Source organism: Cupressus sempervirens, chromosome 11, assembly GCF_028749045.1.
Source record: "Cupressus sempervirens isolate cs-2001-9-10 chromosome 11, ASM2874904v1, whole genome shotgun sequence".
NCBI lineage: Eukaryota > Viridiplantae > Streptophyta > Pinopsida > Cupressales > Cupressaceae > Cupressus > Cupressus sempervirens.
In genome coordinates this window covers 500803082-500817773 of record NC_143128.1, presented here as the reverse complement: position 1 = coordinate 500817773, position 14692 = coordinate 500803082, and the positions used below count along the sequence as shown (strand labels likewise).

General features: G+C 37.6%; 2 protein-coding genes across 3 annotated transcripts in view; both read right to left on the bottom strand.

Moving 5' to 3' along the window:
- Positions 1-14692, bottom strand: part of MLH1 (MUTL-homolog 1) — a 255513-nt gene that overhangs the window by 184108 nt on the left and 56713 nt on the right. The window lies entirely within an intron of this gene.
- LOC149530558 (uncharacterized) lies at positions 8673-13969 on the bottom strand. Its single transcript, XM_089809328.1, has 6 exons — positions 11292-13969; positions 10921-11153; positions 10634-10786; positions 10095-10495; positions 9541-9940; positions 8673-9422 (listed from the first exon to the last, which is right to left on the bottom strand). The coding sequence occupies exons 2-6, from the start codon at positions 11132-11134 to the stop codon at positions 8746-8748; spliced, it is 1845 nt and encodes a 614-aa protein (XP_089665454.1). The 5' UTR covers positions 11135-11153; positions 11292-13969; the 3' UTR covers positions 8673-8745.

The window sequence follows — 14692 nt, the reverse complement described above, 5'->3', positions numbered from 1 at the left end:
TATGAATTGAATATAGAACCCAGTAGATCCATTCAAGCCCTAGTTCACGAAGCAAAAGATTCAAATGAAATATGGCACAAAAGATTAGGGCATCTAAACTTTAAAACCTTATCAACGATGGAAAAGATGGTTACCGGATTACCTAAATTAAATAAAGATCACCCTAGTATTTGTAGAGGGTGTGCTCTAGGTAAAAGTACTAGAAGTCCCTTTCATGATAGTACTAGAAAAATAAATGATGTACTTGAGTTAATTCATTCAGATTTATGTGGACCTATGTCCATCCCCTCTCTTGGAGGATTCTGGTATTATATCTTGTTCATAGATGACTTCTCTAGGAAAACATGGATCTATTTTTTTAAATGCAAGGAATCAAAAGAAATCCTACAAATATTTAAAGAATTCAAAGCATTAACTGAAAATTTTTCAGGACATAAAATCAAAACCCTTAAAACAGATAATGGAGGAGAATATACCTCAGACTTATTTAAAAGATTTTGTAAAGAATCAGGGATCAAGAGGGAGTATACTATTCCTTATAACCTTGAACAAAACGAGGTAGTTGAAAGGAAGAATAGGACAATTATAGAAGCTGCTAGGGCTATGATTTTTGACCAAAATCTAGAATACTATCTTTGGGCAGAAGCCTCTTGTACTGCTGTATATATTCAGAACAGAAACCCTTACTGCTATCTTAAAGATAAGACCCTTGAAGAAGTATTTACTAAAGTAAAACCCAATATAAGTCATCTCAGAATTTTTGGATGTCCTGTATACATCCATGTTCCAAAGGAAAAGAGAACCAAATTAGATCCATCTAGGAGGAAGGGGATCTTTGTAGGGTATAGTGAAACTTCTAAAGCATATAGAATTCTCATACCTAGACAAAAAACTATTGAACTTAGCAGAGATGTAGTCTTTGAGGAAGATCTTGCATTCAAAAGAGCCACAAGTTCCAATGAACCCTCTCCTTTATCAAATTCTGAAAGAATTAGTGAATCTGAATCCCAGAGGGAGAACCTAGAAGAGGTCAAAAATGAAAATATGAATCTTGAGGAAAATTCAAAGAAAATACCAATTTGAGCCATAAAAATAGTTGAAGCAGCTCAAGACTTTGTGGTACCTTCAGGATCAGTCAGAGAAAGTAAAAGACCTTAAAGATTCTCTGGTTATACAACAAATATGAATGATTTATCCAAAACAAAGCTATCCAATCCTTCTAATGCTATTAAACATCCAGCCTGGATAGAAGCTATGACAGAAGAATACCAGTCAATTATGACAAATGATGTTTGGGAAATAGTTCCAAGGCCAAAAGGAAAATCCGTTGTTTCTTCCAAACGGATATTCAAAATACAGCATGCTGCTGATCGAAGTATTGAGAAATATAAAGCCAGATTTGTAGCCAGAGGTTTTTCTCAAAAGGAAGGGATTGATTATGAATAAACCTTTGCTCCTATTGCCAGATATACTACCGTTCGAGCTATCTTAGCAATTGCCACATCTAAGGGATGGAAGGTACATCAGATGGATGTAAAGATAGCATTTCTCAATGGAAAGATTTCAGATGAAGTCTATCTGGAGCAACCAGAAGGATTTGAAACTCATGATCCTAACGCCTTTGTTTGCAGACTCAAGAAAGCTCTTTATGGGCTTAAACAGGCTCCCAAGGCCTGGTATGAAAGGATTGATAAATATCTCATTGGCTTAGGATTCTCTAAGAATAAAGCCAATCCAAACTTATATTATAAAAGAGATAAAGATGGTATAGTAATATTGATATTGTATGTTGATGATTTATTAATCACAGGTGATGATCATCTTATAGATTAGTGCAAGAAAGATCTAACCAGAGAATTCAAGATGAAAGACTTGGGTCTTCTCCATTACTTCCTAGGATTGGAAGTACGACAGAATGCTGATAGTATCATACTAAATCAAGGGAAGTACACTTCAGATATCTTGAAGAAATTTAGAATGTGGAACTACAAGTCCATTTCTTCGCCAATGGAGACCAATTTGCATACACTTAAAGAAGCAGCTGCAGAATCACCTCCAATAGATTCTACTCTCTACAAGCAGATGATTGGGTCCCTGATGTACCTAGTAAATACAAGACCTGATATTTGCTACGTTGTTCATGCTTTAAGTCAGTGTATGTGTGAAACTAAGGAGATTCACCTAGTTGTTGTTAAACACATTATCAGATACCTACAAGGCACTCTTAAGTATGGACTCAAATATGAGAAAGTTAATTTAGACTTACATGGATTCACCGATTCAGATTAGGGTGGAAGTGTTAAAGACAAGAAAAGCACTTCAGGATGTTGTTTCAATTTAAGATCAACTATGATTTCATGGATATGCAGAAAGCAATCTTCAGTAGCTCAGAGCTCCACAGAAGCATAATACATTGCAGCAGCAATGGCCTCTCGAAAAGCAGTATGGCTGAGGAAGTTACTTGTGGGATTATTTGGGCAAGCCATGAAACCAATGATCATTCATTGTGATAATCAGAGTTCCATCAAGCTCTCGGTGAATCCAATTTTCCATGATAGATCCAAGCATATTGAAATTTCTTACCATTATGTAAGAGATATGGTAGATAGGAATTCTGTAAAATTGGAATACATTTGTATAGCAGATATACTCACCAAACCTCTATCTAGAGTAAAAATAGAACATTTCAGAAAGAGACTTGGTATTGTTGAGTTGTAATTCATTTGTACTCTTTTGATTATTAATAAAATAATAAATTTTATTTTGTCAGGGTATTGACTGTTATGGGCTCCACCATGTGTAATCATTATTGAAGAGGTGACGATCTCTGAAATAATGAATACTTGTGCAAAAGGCATTATGAGAGGTGACGATCTCTTAGATAATGTCCTTAACAGTAGATTTTACTATAAGATCCAGATGAATTTTAGATCATCTTGTGACATTGACATTGCTATGTTCATGGGTCACAAATTGGATAAAAGAAGAATTCTATAAGTTTTCCGAGTTTATCCTGTATTCTAGTAGATCTTAAATTTAGGATCTCGTTGTGATTTAGAAATATCAGTTTCTATGAGTCACAACATGTGTCTTATCACTAGTAGCAATGATTTGTCATATCACAAGTTCAGTAATATGACTATGTATCATGTGTTCTATGATACTACACACTAAGAAGAGACAAACAGATATAGAGTATTAATTCTTGCTTAACATCTGTATTGATGTTGCTAGATATGATATCTCTCTGTAGGATTATCAAGTTAAAAGGTAGTGTTAAGAATCTAACCTAGATAATCCACAAGTCGAATGGTGCAGATCATACCTGACTCTTCCAGTTATATATTCTCAATGAATGGCATTTAAAACAATTTATATGTTCTCTATAGGTGTCGGCAATCTGTAGGAAAATACCTTAGTTTGTCTTTGACTAATCTTAGTTAGGCATAACTAATATTTGCATTATGATCACCGGCTTAGGGATGACTAGTTATTAGTTATTTGCCAAGGGTTATGTCCCTTGAGGGACATACCCTCTAGAAGAATATATAGGCGGGTTAAGAATGTAGTTTGGAGACACACAGATAACAATACAGCCTGATCTTCAAGCATTCTTCTTCCCACGGGTTTATAGCAGCAACTTTCCAATCACACAAGTTTGTGAATAGAAACCTGGACCTGCAGTTGTCATAAATATATCTGCCTTAAAGGATCTGAACATACGAATTGTAGCAAGGATTATTCTCAGCAACTCTGAGTTTGCATTCAAGGCTCACGAATTTGTAGAATTGTGCATAGATGACTAAATGCATCTTGTAAGCTAACTAATGTGGTGAGTTTTATTAACCATTAGTTTGCTCTTGGACACCGATTTGAATTAAAAGGTTGCATTTGCAAACAGGGCTGACCTAGGTAAGGGGGTTTGTTTGTGAAAGGACAAGTCCCTTGGGTCTATTATAAAGGTGGGGTAAGGTTGTGGATAGAAAACACACAATACAATCTCAAGTCTGCTCCTACCAATCTACCTTCAACAATTTCTTGTAGAGATATATAACAATTTACAGATTTAATTCAAGCCTTCCTAGACTGATCATATTGAGTCTAGAATATCAGAAGATTAGTTGCTACATAAAGAAAGTACTTTATCAGCATTATTATTATCAGAATTTGCAGAAACTTTACAAATATCACAGAGAAACTACCAAAATATCAACAATAACTTGATGTTTTATTGTGATAAATCAGAAACTTATCGCTTACGGACGCATATACACAACGAGGACCCGAAAAATGGGCAAACATAATTCTTTGAACTGCAAAAACAAGTTTGGAGAGGAGGAAAAGGGTAGACTACTTTGATATAGTACTTGTATTTACTTAAAGTTTTAGTAGTTTTGCCTCGAAGTTCAGACTACGGCTACCATCCATCAGCATTTCACATGAGGATGCGATTTTGTTACCTATTGCCATTTATATGTATCTAGATCAGCTTGTTTGGTTTGTTTACTCATTTACTAACTTATTAGATGCATCTCCTTATTGAGTTTTACAAAAACAAATGCATTTCTAATTGAATTTAAGGAACTTGTTAAGTTCCTGATAAGTTTCCTACTTATTTCTGATATTTGCCAATATCTTTTTTTCTTTTTTGCCCTTGGTATAAGTTGCCAATAACGATATGTTGAACTATGGTATTACTTGTTAAAGGATGCAAAAGGGAAACTTCATTAACTCGATGTATCATTCCAAATGACATGCGTATCATCCAATAGGATCCTTTTGAGCTAATGTCACTCTATCTACCCTGGCCTCTAGTTTGTCAAATGATGGACCACAGAGGTTATAAAAGGCTCACAAATTAGGCTGGCTTGCCTAATCTTTTGACTCCATTTATGTTGAGGCCTTCATAAACCCTTGTTTCACTTCTTTGTCATCACAAGGTGCTATCCTTAGAGGTTTCAGTGCATACCATTTGCGATTGAGAGCAAAGGCTTTCATACGAAGAAAGGTGTTTATAGTGTTCACCTGCCACATCAAAATGGGTTTAGTTTCTTCCTCATGTAATCTTGAATTAGGATCCTGTTGATGTCAGTTTTGTACTACTACATAACATATAGCAATTGAAAATTTGATATGGAATATCAAACACTCAATCCCTCTCTTGAAAAGTAAATACTCATGAAGAACATGAGAAAAACTCCAAGGTTCCTTACACCTGTGGATACTAACTCAATTATATTGATGTGATTTGTTAGTTAATCACGTAGGTGGGCTTATGTTATTCATTTGAAGATAACTTGGACTTTTGATGTGATGGTGATGAAATCTAGCTTTGCAATGTATACTAGCATCAAATGATGTTGATGGTGATGATGATGGAGGGTATGTCTACCAATGATGCTTCTCCTTTTCTAACTTTCTTCTTAAATGAACTCCAACTACTATACTGCTTGCTGCCTTACTATTACTAAAGATTAGCAAATGGACAAGGATCGAATCTGATGAAAGTTTACCGGCTCTATCTCCATACATGCAATGATTCAAAGGAGAAAAGACTAGATTACCACAGCAAGGCTTCCTAACCAGCCGCTAGGATGCTAGTGGCCTAATTTATAGATCCCTATCAAACATCCACTAATATCACCATGCAACTATCCATCTATTCATCTATTCTTCCTCTTACCTAACAATTTTCTTGAAATGAAATCTACTTTAACAACTTCAATGAAATTTGATCCTAACTATTGGAAGTAGAAACCATGCAATAACACCAAATGTTCTTAATCACCATGCAAGTCACAACAATAATAAAGAGAGGCAATTTTGGTATTATCTTAAGCAACAATTTTCTTTAACCCTTTACAAATGAGAGCAAAGGCTTTTATATAGGGGCCAAAATTACAACCAGCAGTAGAGATTAAGCGGCAAAATCAATGATCCAAATCAAATCCCAGAAACCCTAATTAGGGTTGCCACCCCATCGACCAATGAGAAGATGCCACCTCATCAATGGACCAATGAAAAAAAGAAAAAGTGGCAACCAATGAGAAGGCACCAAAATGGTAGCCAATCAGAATCAGACACCTATCCTACCCAAAAGAAAAGAGAAATTACCACTTGAGCTTACATCAAATGATCTTCTAATATAATTCTACCCCTTTTCTTTCATCGTTTTAGCCAAGGCAATGAACTTGGCTAGCCTGCCGTTGACTTCCTTCATGGGAAGGCAAAGTGTGTGCTTCATTTTAAGCTCAGCTGATTTCATCATGTTGCTCGCCACTTGCAGTGTCTTCTCATGATCCTTCTCATATTCCTTCACATATCCGATGAAGGCATTTGAGGGAGGCAAGGGTACCCAAATGTTTCTTCTTGATGGAAACCTTCACCAACTCATCCAATCTCAATCCAAATTCTATCTCATCAACATTCTCCTCTTTGATATCTTCAAAATCAAGTGCAACTCCAACATCGCTCATCATGGTTGAAATGGAAGTGTCAACGCCTTGGCTATGCTATGCATCTCATTCCATATCTCTTCAAGTATCCTCAATCTGATGGTCAAAGCAACAAACCAAGACTCCACCATACTCGTTCCTCCTCCATCTACCAACTTGGCTCTCTCCAAATATCTCTCTAGTAGCTCGATCAATGCATGTAGCTTGGGAATGGCCAAGTCCTTGACTCGAAGGAAATCCTTCCACTCCCCTTCAAATGCTAATAGCCACCAATGACTTGAATGTCGAGATAAAGGAAGGTAAGAAATTTCGCCCATCTTGAATTATATCATGGATCCAATCCTTGACTTCGTACAGCTGAGCCAATATCTCTTCTATATTGCTCCTGCTGTCTTGTGGAAGAGCTACCTGATGCTGCTGTTGGATAGGCTAGCAATCTCTCCAATACTTCTTTTCGGCCTCCAACTTTACAATCCTCTCACTTTGCTTTCCTCAACCTTTCTTTAATTGAAACCATGCCTTCCTGGATCTCCTCACATTCCATGTCTTCCGTGATTCTTCCCAAGTTATGCTCAACTATCTCATACTCCTGAGCTACAACCTCATCCACTGCCTTGCTAACCTTTGGTATAGCAATCTGAATGTTTTGGTGACCCTCATCATTGCTTTTGATTACTTTCACCACCGTTTTTGCAATTTCTCTGTTTCTCACTATCACCCTTTTCCACTAACCCTTGAATATCTTCAATTGTTCAGGCAGTCACCAGCTTGCCTCTTGGCATAAGCATTTGCCTTAACCATAGCGGTGCAGTGCATCTCCCCAAATCTGGATTCAATTTTGACTAGCAAAGCGTCACCAACAGCCTTGGGCGCCTGGCTTATTTCCTCAATATCAATTGGCCTGTCCTCTTCTACACTAGTGACTGTCACATCATCTTCATGTTGGTTCTCTGAGAGAGGAGAGTATTCAGTATTGTCACTGTAACCACTTGATTCCGAATCAGAGCTCACCTCTACCACAACCCCTTGTCCACTTGTATTATCCTCTTGGCCTGTAGCCTCAATTATGCTCTCCCTTGACGGTGTTGCATTTCATCTCTTTGTTGGAGGTTCTTAATATTCTTTACTTTTCTCAACTTCCAAACTTCTCTTCTTGCTCTTAACTACTCTTTGTTGTTGGCTACTGCCTTCACCTTTCTGTCCGACTGACTCTGTTGGACCTTCCTCTGGTTTCATCTTCTCATAAGTAAGGCATACCTTCCGACTTTGTAATTGCCTTAACTTCTCATTGTACCACGACTCGGTGCATAGATCAATTGTCCTTGTAACTACCTCTAAAGAAGGATCTTGATGATCATCCCAATCCACTGGACTCAACTCCGTTCCATCCATTGTATCATAATCTTCCCTTAGCACATTTTCATCATCTTCCAATTGATCGGGAATATCAAGGCCTCTCCATCTGATTGCTCTCATCATGCTCACTGACATCCTTGAGAAAGCTAGCTTCCTTACATTAAAGTCATCATGTGCATTGGCCCAAAAATCTTCTATAGTAGGAATATGTTTGAATGCATTTTCGTGAGATGCCTTGATAAGACTATTAGGATCGAATCCTTGTCTTGCTCTATACCATTCTAGAGGATATCATTCAAACTCTTTCTCCGTAGCTGCAAAGGCAATAGGATTGGGGCAAGGATCATTGCTTATTCCAAATTAGAAGGTAATCCTTGTCTCACCTTTAAGTTTCATTATCTTGTCATAATGCTCAGTGTAACGAGACTCGGACTCGGCAAGGGTAACTTGACTCGTGACCCGGCTCTAACTCGTGACCCGGCTCGACGGTGACTCGGCAGTAACTCGGCAAAGTGAAAAAACCTCGAAATTTTGAGATTTTTTAGGATTTAAAGAACATTCCATGCACCCATTATTGAATAAAGCGTAAAGACACAATAACATCATTAAATAGAAGATAATTTGATCATAATGCACATGCCACATATTTAAAGTTAAAAACTTAAAACTTAAAGGTCAAACATCGATTACATATGTACAATACTACAAACTACAAAGTTACAAACTTACAAAGGTAAATTGCTAAAAGTAAATACTATATTACTAGTAATTAAAGTCAAACTAAGATGAATCCATGCAAACCATCAAAATGTATATGTATTATCATTTATGCATTATGAAATCCAACACATCAAGATTCAATAGTCATCATCAAATTCAAATGTTCCAAATGCTGATCATATATTAAGTTACTGTTAAACTGTTAAACAAAAAGTTAAAACAAGACTATAAGTCTACAGCTATGGCTCCTAGTCGGAGTCCTCATCATCATCCTCATCCTCATCTCATCCTCATCATCATCGTCATCCTCATCCTCATCCCCAACCTCAGCCTCAACCTCAAGCTCAGACTCAGTATAATCTACAAAATGCCTCTTAGTAAGGCGTCTAAGGTAGGTCTTGGATGTCTCAGTAGCCATAGCATCAACTCGTGAGGTGCCTCTAGGATCAACTGTACTCTTTGCCTCTGGCTCTACCAATGTCTGTGAGCTGCCACTAGGAACAACTGGAGCTCTCTGGTCCTTTGCTGCCATAGCCACAGCCTCAGCCTGGCCCTCTCTATCTACCTGGTCAAGCCACTGTAGGTCCTCATCATCAAAGACAAGATCAGTAGCCTCAGTGATCCAATCAGACTCTGGATCAACCTCCTCTAGAGTAATCGGAGAGGTGTCACTATCCAAAATCTCCCTGATCCTAATGCGCAGGTTGTAGTGCACAAAGACTAGACTATTCATTTTCTGCACAGACAACCTGTTACGCCTCTTCGAGTGGATGTGCTCGAACATGCTCCAGTTGCGCTCACATCCAGAAGCGCTAGTTGGCTGGCTCAAAATGCGGATGGCGATTTGCTGAAGGTTTTTGGTTGAAGGCCCAAACATTTGCCACCATCTATCTGAATTTTGAAAAAAGGAAAACAAAAAAATATTAGTCTCATTTCAAAATTTGAACTTTAAGTTTAAAGCTAGAAATTTATAAACTAGATTGTATAAGGCTTAAGCTGCAATCTTTACCTGGCTGCAATTTTGTACGACCTTCTTTGCAAATTTGACTTGAAAAAATGGGCCCTGATGCATTATTATAGGCATCCATCTCAAGCAATATATCTATGGGATTAGGGGACATCTTCGATACCACTGTGTATAGGCCACTAAGAACCTCCTCATCTGCCTTGAACTCATCAAGAAAATGGTATGCCGGATTGAGGTAATAGGCTACTACGTGGATGGGCTTATGAAGCTGATTTTGCCATCTCCTATCAATTATGTCCCAAATAGGGCCATAGTTTTCCTCAACTCCTACATATTTGGCCTTAATAGTCTCCTTGACCCTATCCATGCCCTCATAAATGTAGCCCATAGAGGGCTTCTCGCCATCAGCAACTTGTAGGAGGGCTACAAAGGGCTCGGTGATCTACAAAACAATTAAACAAAAAAACAATTTAGTGAATGATGAAACTTTGCAAAGTTGCACAATGAAAATAAAACAAAAATATGTATGAGACAAATTAATTTATAAAATTTTAAGACTTAAGCTTTTAAAATTTAAATTTTAAATTTTAAATTACCTCCACAATCTTCGAACATGGCTCCCAAAAATCATCATCATCATAAATGCATTTTGTTGCATCTATCCCTGCAGGGCTGCTCACAAAGGAGGAGGAACTCCATTCTGGACCAACAAACATGCACTTCAACTCTAACCTTGAACTCAGCAAGGATTTTAGTGTGATAAAGTTAGAGGCAAATCTTGTGATACCAGGACGAGCCAACTCCTTTCCCTTCGTGTATTTCCTCATAGTGCTGAGGACCAAGGCATGATTATAGATGAACTTACAAAGATTTTTTGCCTTGGTAACACATGATTTCACCCATACAAGCTTGCCAATATCCTCTAACATGAGGTCGATGCAATGGGCCGCACATGAAGTCCAAAAGATTTTTGGGTGTCTCTCCATCAATAGTTTTCCTGCAGCAATTTTAAATTAGCTAGTAAACAATGAAAATTTTTGATGTATTAAAAAACTTTTAATTTTCAAAATTTAATGAAAAACTAAGAAAATTTTTTTAGAAGTAGAACTTAGAAAGTTAGAAGTTCAAATTTTACCTGCAGCAACATAATTAGCTGCATTATCTAACACCACTTGGACAACATTGTCTTCCCCCACCTCCCTTATGCCCTCCTCAATAGTTTCACATAAGAATTTTGCATTTTTCACACATGAGGAAGCATCTATGGACCTCAAAAACATGGTGGATCCTGAAAGTGAAAATTAAACAAAATAATTATCATTTAAGAATCAAGAATCAATACTCAATAAAACAAAATTTTCGTTATTCAATAATAGTATACATTAAATTTTAGACTTCAAGAAGTAGAGCATGATGAATTACCTCCGCTAGAAACAAGAAAATTTAGGAGGGTTCTGGACCTCCTATCTGTCCATCCATCTGTCATGATGGTACACCCCTTTTGGCTCCAAATCTTTTTGTGGTCCTCCAACTCAAGTTTCATCTCCTCAACCATATCTAGCAAGAGGGGGCCACTCAACTCATCTTCACTGGGGGCTTTGAACCCCGCACCACAGATGGAAACTGCATCAATCATCCCCTGCCAATAAAGAGTCCTATTACATTTATAAAAACATTTTAATTAGCATATTTCAAATTTTCAACATCAAGTTAAAAGTATAAAATTGAATATAAATTTTTAAACTTAAAACGTAAAACAATCAAATATAAATGAAGTTGAAAATTTGAAGTACCTGGCTGCTATAAATGGAATGTCGCAGAAAAACCAAAACTTGCAAATTGCTCTTACTCCAGCTTCATGTATCTACCTATTCCAGCCCATACTCTCAAGTGAGGGTTGTGCACCAGGAGTGGTACGCGGTACAAAAAAGTTGTCCAACTTACTAGATTTTTTGACTCTAGGACGAAGAAGAGCAGCACTACTAGAAGGGGCAGCAGCAGTAGCATCACTAAAAGTGCAAGGAATAGATGTAGAAGAAGCACGAGCAACAGAAGCACTAGGACGATAGGGGGGACAGGAAGAACCTTCTCCAACACAGCCTACTGACTCAGAAACATTTGCAGATGAACGTGGAAGGGAACTAGAACCAATCAAAGCTAACTCTTCTAATTGTTTTTTTTTTAATTCTTTTTCTTGTTCATATTTTTCCAAGGCTACATAACAAAAACGTTGAGCCTCAACAGATGCAGCTCCACAAGGCTCAATATCATGACCACGTAAGCCAGCAATATGGTATTTTAATCTATTTATCCCCCCACTATTAATGGTTTTGCAAAATAGGCATTTTGTTTGAGTTCTCTCTCTACCCGGAAATTCTATGGTGAACTTTCAACACTCATCTTTTTTGTTGCCTTTAGAGAGCTTGGGTTTTTTTACCTCCAAAAGCCATTATGACTTAATTAAGGAACAATGTAAAGGTTGCTGCAATAAAACATTTTAGACCAAATATTACCATTTCAGCATTGCATTTTATGAAGATCTAAAGTAAAAAAAAAACTCATAAACAAACAAAAAAAATTCATGCAAAAAACCCATAAGCATAGACAAAAAAATATCAAAATCTAAACAATCAAGTCTTACCTCTTTCAAATGCTTTGGGAAGTGTTGAGAAGAGCTCCTATAAACTCCTTGATGATCTAAATGCAAGCTCCAATGTCACAAATGCAAGCTTTTCCCCTCCTCCTTTCAGCTGGTTGCAAAACAAGAAACCTCTATTTCTCTTTCACCTCTCTCTCTCTTTCTTCTTTTCACTATAGACTGCTATGGGAGCTCTTTTAGGGTTATATGAGTGAGATATGTAAAAAGAAAACATGTAAAAAATTATATTTTCAAGGCCCGGTTCCATGCCTGTCGTGGCTGAATCAAGCAGGTCGGGTCACGCGAGTCACTCCTCATGACTCGCCGCTCGCGAGTCACGAGTCATTGTGACTCGGCGAGGTCAATGCGGCTCGCTGACTCGCCTGACTCATGTGACTCACCGCGAGTCACGTCACCCTGATAATGCTCAAGTTGCTTAGCCAACTCCATCAAAACTACCTTGTCAAGTGGGTACCTTGGAAGTCTCTTGGGACAAACTGTACTTCCTGCTACTCTAATATATGTGAATTGTGGAACTTGAATGAACCAACTCCCATACTTCCTAACTTTTGCTTCCACTTCCAATGAGAGCCTCTTAGCAGGTGTCCCTTGTAATATCCTTACCGTCTTCATGGCAAAGGTGTCATAAAACATCTTATAATCTTTGGTGCTGTGCAAATGAAGTTGTGGATAGCATTCATGCACCAAACATTGCCCCGGCCCATTGCCAATCACTCCTAAGGCCTTAAGTCTAGGATTTTCATATAGTCTCGCAATCAGATAGAAAAGATATGACCCCATATAGAATTGTTTTTGATTTTGCACTGTCCTAAGTTGCAACTCTAAATTTTCACGTATAATTCTAGCCCAATCAAAATTTATCTTTCCATTTTCAATTTCATCAATAAAGTGGTACATCTAGTTCTTGAATTGCATACCTTGAGCTACGCCCATTATTTGGCTAAGAAGCATGATAAGGTTGTCATACTCTGATTTGAAATCGGACTTGGTAAGCATTGATGACCTTGTGACTCCCTTCTTGCCGTCGTGCAACCAATTCTGCTTTAGATGAATGAAATTAGCCTCCTGATTATCCTGAAATAACTTAGCCGTCTAATCCATCATTACCATTGTCATGCTTTTATACTGGGGAATATTAAATACTTCTTCGACCACTTGTCTGCCGATGTTGGCTAACACTCTTCCCTTCATCAAAAATTATGGACTTAGTAACAATATCAAACTGGAAAGCACATTCCATTACCAATTTCGAACAAGGCAAGGTAGGAGGGAAAGCCGTCGCGTGTACAATTCCGCCTTTGTAGATCTTCTTTGCCATGGGGGATTGTCCTTCCTTCAATCTATCCTTCAATTGTACCATGTTTATCGCGCCGATATTGGTATCACTTATTCGCCTCACTTTCGAGAAGGTAGTCTTAAGCCTCATGTCTTCCTTATCTTTTTTGGTATTCATTCCCTTTGGGTTCTTGCTTGCACTAACATCTACCATCCTAAACACTAAATGATATGGACTACACTTATCAATCTCCAACATTCTTTTTATCGATGAAATTTAGCTTATTTCTACCTCTCCAAGTCCTATCTCTACACTTATCAATCTCCAAACTTCAATCCTAGGGATGGGATTACCACTTATCTATGTCTCTTCGTTACTTTAGGATGGACTACACTTATATCTCCCAACTTCAATCCTAGGGTGGTCTAACTTATTACTGCCTCTCCAAGTGTCCTATCATGAAATCTACACTTATATCTCCCAACTTCAACCTATCAATGGAATGATCAAGTGGTGGATGATGAGTGCAAAAAGAAAATAAAGGAAATGAACCAAGAAAGAACAAGGAATAAAATCTGCCTTTAAAACCAATCTTCACCTCTAAAAATGAATAGAATTTTACTTTAAATCTGCTTTTACCAATAACCAGGCCCTCTTCAAATTCGGATCAAGTTTCAGAAATTTCAAACCTCTTTCAAAATATGATGCCCTAGCAAAAATCAGAATTTCAACTTCCTTGAAATTGTCCACACTTGCCAAAAAATGGACCTTAAATCACATTGCCCTTCACCAAATAAAATCGCCAAATTCTGGAAGGAGAAATCGTTGCCAAAGAAGGAGAAATCGGACTTCAAAAAAAACTCGCCCAAGCTGAAAAAAATCAAATCTGCTCCAAAAATCGTCGTAGAATAGAAATTCGCCCAAACAAGGAGAAAGAAAATACTGCCAAGAAATGGAGAATCTGCCCCAAAAAATCACCCAAGCAAGAAATTTGCCTCATTTTGAAGAAATTCGCACATCCAAGGAGGAGGAAAAAGGAATGAGAAAATAAGAGGGGAAGCCCCTCTTGTACCACACCTTTTGCCTCTCCAAGTAGGCCGACCTGCCTAGAGGGAGAACAAAATTATATTAGTCTCTTAATTAATGCCCCAGATTTAAATGCAACATTAAAATGAATTAGCCCATAGTGAAATTGGCCCATTTAGTTTCTAGTTTTGATCAAAAATTGCAAAATAAAAACAAGGTAAGCCTCAGAGATG

Bases quoted from the DNA above. Each gene is read 5' to 3' on its own strand.
- LOC149530558 (XM_089809328.1), bottom strand. From the start codon at position 11,134: ATGATTGATGCAGTTTCCATCTGTGGTGCGGGGTTCAAAGCCCCCAGT. The intron at 9,941-10,094 runs GTAATTTAAAAT...ATTGTTTTGTAG, and splicing joins CATGTTCGAAGATTGTGGAG to ATCACCGAGCCCTTTGTAGC. The intron at 9,423-9,540 runs GTAAAGATTGCA...TTCAAAATTCAG, and splicing joins TCGTACAAAATTGCAGCCAG to ATAGATGGTGGCAAATGTTT.